The sequence below is a fragment of the Poecilia latipinna genome, unplaced genomic scaffold, assembly GCF_001443285.1.
Source record: "Poecilia latipinna isolate Pla-1442-1.1 unplaced genomic scaffold, P_latipinna-1.0 Scaffold1361, whole genome shotgun sequence".
NCBI lineage: Eukaryota > Metazoa > Chordata > Actinopteri > Cyprinodontiformes > Poeciliidae > Poecilia > Poecilia latipinna.
In genome coordinates, this window is record NW_015113977.1 from 236,315 (window position 1) to 242,414 (window position 6,100).

A 6,100-nucleotide genomic window follows, 5' to 3' on the forward strand; every position below is an offset into this window, starting at 1 on the left:
TTTTTTTTTTTTTTTTTTTTTTTTTTTTTAACATTTTTTATCCCCTATTTTTTCAATGTTTTTTTTTTTTTTTATTTTTTTTTTTTTTTTTTTTTTTTTTTGGTTCAGTGATACACAAGCCAATTCATGGCAGGCAGAAGCTTCACAAGCCACCACATCCACAGTTTATAAATAAATATAATGAGTACTATTGCAATGGGTTAAAATGAAATTTCATTTTGTGCTGCCAAGGCAGTTCCATCCAGTCACTGTGACTTTGTAGCAATTCAGCATGCATGTGTTGATTCTGGATTCAAACTGAGTAGCACACAAATGACACTTACTGTTCTAGGAGCACTTTTGATATTTGTAGCTGTTGCCATTGTTTAGTCGTAGTTTTCTGATGGAACATTTGAATTGAACTACCACTTGATCTGTTCCAATGCATTTAATTGCGTTTCTTCTCACCAGGTGAAGATGAGGGGTTTGAATCGACAGACACGGAGGCTGTCCATGGCAGGATTAAGTACAACATGAGGAAAAGTTTAGACTTGGACCAAGAAGGGTGCTACCTGCAAACAGGCAAAAAGGCCTGTTTGGAAGAATGTGGCTTCAACTCTACATCCAAGACCATCTTCATCATACATGGCTGGACGGTAAACGCCTGCTTTACGTTAATCTAGTTTTAAAATCCACCTCAAAGATTAAAAGGAAGAGAAATGCCCAATGAAGACGAAATCTGCCTCGGTTCTAATTCTGTTCATGTCCCTTCAGATGAGCGGCATTTTCGAAACCTGGATGCATAAGCTCGTCTCTGCAGTGATGCAGCGTGAAAACGAAGCCAACGTGGTGGTTGTCGACTGGATGCCTTTGGCTCAGCAGCTCTACCCCGACGCAGTCAACCACACACTTGCTGTTGGGGTCGACATTGCCAAAATGCTCGACTGGCTACAGGTGTGTGTGACATAGTCTCTGAAAAGACTTCCTCTTGTGAATCACAGTTGTAGTGAAAACTGCATAAACGCTAGCAAAGAATATACTCATGAACCACAAGGTTTGAGAAAACATTTAAGTTTCCCTTTTCGAGTGAGTCACTACGTTTTACATATACTGGCAAAAGCATTGAAAGGATTAGTCATAGATTTACTTTGTATTTTATTTATTTTTTTGCAGAAACTGGCAATGAAAATAACACTTGGTTGCATGCACGTATTCCAGTGACATCTCAAACACCTCGCTGCTGTATAGTTTTAAACAGTTTCCATGTTCAGATTGCAACTGGTTCAGCAGCACTGCAGACTTGCCTCTTTGTGAAATGGATGATTAATCTATTTTATGGCAGCTGTTAATAAAATTGTTCTTTTTCTGTGTACACAGGAGGAACATAAGCTCCCTCTGGAGAATGTTCATCTAATTGGATACAGTTTAGGTGCTCATGTAGCTGGTTTTGCAGGAACATATGTAAAAGGGACTCTTGGTAGAATCACTGGTAAGATAAATGCATTTAATCCATTTTAAATGCTTAGGAAATGTTAAGATTCTGTTAGCTTACCACTCTGGGTTTCTTGTAGGTCTGGACCCAGCGGGGCCCATGTTTGAGGGTGTGGAGGAGCAGAAACGCCTGTCCCCTGACGATGCCGACTTTGTGGATGTTCTGCACACGTACACTCGGGAGGCTTTAGGTGTGAGCATTGGGATCCAGCAGCCAATTGGCGACATTGACATCTATCCAAACGGTGGTGACGTACAGCCTGGCTGTGCGCTCGGTGAGATGTTGGCAGCAGCAGGAAGTGAGTCCTTAAAGACGGTCCATCATGACCTTTTTTTAATTTTAAAACCCAAACTAATGGGTGTTCCAATTTCCTAAATGTTGTGCCTAATTTCTGTTTTCTCCAGACTTCATGGAGGTGATGAAGTGTGAACATGAACGAGCCGTGCACTTGTTTGTGGACTCCCTGATGAACAAGGAGCACATGAGCTACGCCTACCAATGCACTGGACCAGATCGCTTCAAGAAGGGGATCTGCCTCAGTTGCCGCAAAAACCGCTGCAACAACATTGGCTACAATGCCAGAAAGATGCGCAAGAGACGCAACAGTAAAATGTACCTGAAGACCCGAGCCAAGACTCCTTTTGGAGGTAAGAAAACGGATATGACCTGGAAATTTACTACGGCTTTATCTTATACTCTGTACACTTGTAGTAAGTGATAAGCAACTGCCATAAACCAGAGGAGGTCCTGTGACATGTAAACTGCTACTGTATGCACTACTGAGTAAACATTAACTGTTTTCTCTTGAAGGATACCACTATCAAATGAAGATGCACGTGTTCAACAGGAAGCAGTTTGATAATGCAGACCCAACATTTTACGTGAAGCTGTACGGTGGTCATAACGACACGGGAAACATCTTTGTTGTGTAAGTTCAAAATCTAGCCTGAAAAACCAGTCTTGCAGGAATGTTTTGACATGACCATGCATGAAGCTTCTTAGTTGAGCTATGTCAAAGCAGCTGCCTGCTTGGTTCTCTTGGAAACATGCTAAAAGCCATATAATGTATATTTGGTTGCTTCTGGCTCTAAAAGTTGCATGCAACTGATTTTGCTCGCCTGATCTTTGCTGTTCCTCAGTCTTCAGATGCTTTAGCAGGTTTCCTGATCCCCCAATGTCTCTTTTGCAGCCATGCTGATCCCATTGGCCTGAACTTCACAAACACTTTCTTGGTGTTCACTGAAGAGGACATTGGTGATCTGCTGAAGATCCGTCTGAGCTGGGAGGGGGACTCTGAATCCTTGAGCTCTGTCTTCAAGTACATCAAGAACTCTTTCTGGAACTGGAACGCCAAGGCTGCCAAGCCTGCCAAGCCTGTGCTGGAAATCCGACGGATTCGTGTGAAAGCTGGAGAATCTCAGAAAAAGTAAGCAGCAGTGGAAATGGCAAGGTCTAACATGGTTATCAAGAGCTGGTCTCTGATGTACTACAATTGCATTAATTAAATTAAATTACCATCTCGGTGTGTAAAAAGTTCTCTAGAGGTCTGGCGACGGTTTGCTTTTGCTCTTTTAATGTCTAAACCATGTAGGGCCTTGATCTGAAGTTGGATCTGGCATGTTGAGAGAGCACTGTATTAAAGTTCTTTTGTTTGCTGCAGGTTTGCCTTCTGTGCGCAAGACCCTTCAAAAACGGAGATCTCTCCAGGAGAGTCGATAACCTTCGTTAAATGTCGTGACGGCTGGGAAGTTAAACCTAGAAAACGGTACCCTACTTGATTTTTTTACAGATTTTTGTCACACTTGAATTTTTTTTTCATGTCTAATTCCGAATCTCCTTAAAGGTTACCAATGTAAGAAGTTGAGACTTCAAATGACCAATGCACAGTCACCACGGGGAGCCCCAGTATGGGTCAGAGGAGGAGGAGCATCTTATCACTTCTGCACTTTTGCTGGATGCACTGGGGAAAGAGGCTTCAGGTCTTGGAATGATGACTGTGGGGGGTCTTGTCTACAAGAAAGCTGGGAAATGGTGCACTGGGTCGTAGCCTTGGAGGTCCCGTCTGCGTTGAGACTGCTGGGAAAGTCGTGGAACGTTACTCTTCTGCGGATTAGTGAAGGAGAGCTTCGTGCCAGGAAATGCCAGCCATTGTATTACATACTGTAAATTTTTAAAATATTTTATTTATTAAAAAAATAAAGCACTGCAAGACCAACATAACTTATCAGCACATCCCATAATGATACATGTTTAATTCTTCCAGATGCAGTATTTGTGTGTGTGTGTGTCTGTGACCAAGAACTGCTGAGAGATTACTGATACACTGTATTTTGACCTGTTAGATACAACATAGTGTTACAAAGTGTCATTTTTGGGTGTGTGTGTGTAAATACTGTAAATAGTTTTGCAAAATAAAGTCATTTGTAGAAACTTCTTGTAATTTTTTTTTCCCCTTTTAAATGGAGGCTGATATTCTGTCAGTCATTGTACAGCAACTCTAATTGTGGCTGTGATTTGCAATAGACTTTACATTTGGATGTGTTTTTGAAATGGCATTTGTCCTCTGAATAAGGGTTAATCTGAATCTAGTCTCCACAATATTTTGGGGGAACCAGATCCATAAATGTATGGGGAAAGAGTTGAGTGGTGCTTGAACTGGGACTAGATGAGTAAACTGGACTGATGGGATTGCAAGAGATGTGAGAAACTCTTCTCTTGCCATCCCAGGAACCAATCAGTTCAGTCTTAAAGATTTAATTCTGTTTGAAAATATGTTACCCTCCCTTTTCCCCAGGAATGCAGTCGGAACTATATTGGATCTACAGAAAGCATTCAGTGGGGTGATATAAACTTAAAAGTGGAAAAGTTTAAATGCCTTCCAAATGAGAAGTGTACGATAAAGGTGAGTTTGAGGGTAGACTGGATGGAGAGGATTGGGGTGATTTGTGACAGAAACTGTAAGAATATAATCTGTTTTCATAAACATTATTCCACTAGTGATGAATACGATCGGCGCAGTTTCCTCGAAGCAAGAATGCTTTTGGTTCAAATCCTGACTTTGGCTCTTTCTCCATAGAGTATGCACGTTTACTTGCATCTGACTTCTTCCATTTTAGGTTGTTACTCCAAACAGCTTTAGGTCTTAGTGTGTGCATAGTTGTGTGTCTGTGTAACGCCTCATAATAGATTGGAAACCTGTTCAGTGTGTACCCCACCTCTCGCCCAATGCTGCTGGAGATTAAGCACCAACACTCCTCCACCGTGCAAGAACACACGGGTGGAAAATAACCAACACGGACAACATTTAATACTAGTTCCTTAATGGGACAGCGAAGGTTGAATGGTTTGGAGAAGAAGTTGGATTAAATATTTACATTTTACTCATAGTTAGCATCTGAACAGCTTCCTGTACTAACATGCAGGACTGAGACAGAAGTTGGGGTTCAATAGTTTGAAGTCATTTTATGCCGAAAAGTGCTTCCGAAGATGTTACTCATTTGTGAAATGAGTTACATTTCACAAATGTGAGTTGAATAATGTCAGTTATTCATTTTGTCTGAATAATTGATCAAACTGACTTTGCCTCAAGCTAAGCTCACTTTAAATTCTCAAAAGTTCATTCACCTCAACACAGGAATGCTGCAACGGCTCGTTACTAATTTGAACTCTTTGACAAGAGTCTTAGTTTTAGCAGAGTTTTTCCACTGATTCAGTAAACAGACTGGCTTATAGTTGCATCTGTCTCCCATGTCATGTCTAGAATGAATGTTTATGTGTTGTTCTTTGCACAGGTTGAACTGATATGTGAATTTCCCCTGTGATCAACAAACTACTTTCAGTTCAATTCAATATAAACGAAAGCCTGTGCATCCAGTTCTGTTTTGACTGTAACTCAGAATATTGATTTTCAAAGAACATCTTTTGCTGCATGCAGTGGTGAAATTTTAGTATCTATCATTTTCTCTTAAATTTAATTAGAATCAGCTGTGTCATCTTTATTCGCCTGGAATTTGATTTCAATTTCGTTTTCCTTTTTTTTTTTTCTTCCTTGGATAAAAAGAAACAAGATTGTTGAAATACCTCATGCCCTGTCTGGTCATGTTGCGCTGAAATCCCAAAGTACTAGTAGCAGCTAGTAGCAGAGCAAGAATGTTTTCATGGGTACCACACATAATTGTAAAATTACATTTACTGTGACTATTGTGTTCACTGCGTGTTTCTGGTTGTGATTAGACTCATGAATTTGCCTTATTATTTCTGGAAACTGATGACTTATTCTACAGAGAAGAAGACACAACAATCTCTGCAGGAGGTTGATAAGTCTGGTTGTGTGGGGAGACTATGTTCCCCCCTCGCCATAGCATCAATTTGCTTGGGTGACTCACTTCTCTGTTATCATTTGGAGTAGGAGTATATTAGTTTGCTTAAGTGCCATCAGTTTCATGTAAAGATCACAGTCTGTGTCAGTGTCTGGCTCTTCAAGGGAGTTTCCAGGAATCAGACCTTGGAAGAGCCACAGTTCTACAAGGATTGTGAACTTTGACTAATAAAACTTTAATATGTATCAACCAGCTTTGACTGATATTTTAGCCTCTTCTTCTTTGCAAAAGGACCGTCTGTGGGTATCAG

At 40.7% G+C, this 6,100-nt stretch overlaps 1 protein-coding gene across 1 annotated transcript in view; it reads left to right on the forward strand.

Moving 5' to 3' along the window:
• Positions 1–3,901, forward strand: part of lipg (lipase, endothelial) — an 8,200-nt gene extending 4,299 nt beyond the window's left edge. The window contains exons 2-10 of the mRNA XM_015056170.1: positions 451–635; positions 754–933; positions 1,357–1,468; positions 1,551–1,769; positions 1,876–2,118; positions 2,282–2,399; positions 2,661–2,897; positions 3,132–3,236; positions 3,315–3,901. Of these exons, the coding sequence (XP_014911656.1) occupies positions 451–635; positions 754–933; positions 1,357–1,468; positions 1,551–1,769; positions 1,876–2,118; positions 2,282–2,399; positions 2,661–2,897; positions 3,132–3,236; positions 3,315–3,327 (1,412 nt within the window). The 3' untranslated portion in view covers positions 3,328–3,901. The remainder of the gene's footprint in view (positions 1–450; positions 636–753; positions 934–1,356; positions 1,469–1,550; positions 1,770–1,875; positions 2,119–2,281; positions 2,400–2,660; positions 2,898–3,131; positions 3,237–3,314) is intronic.
• The last annotated feature ends 2,199 nt before the right edge of the window (positions 3,902–6,100 follow it).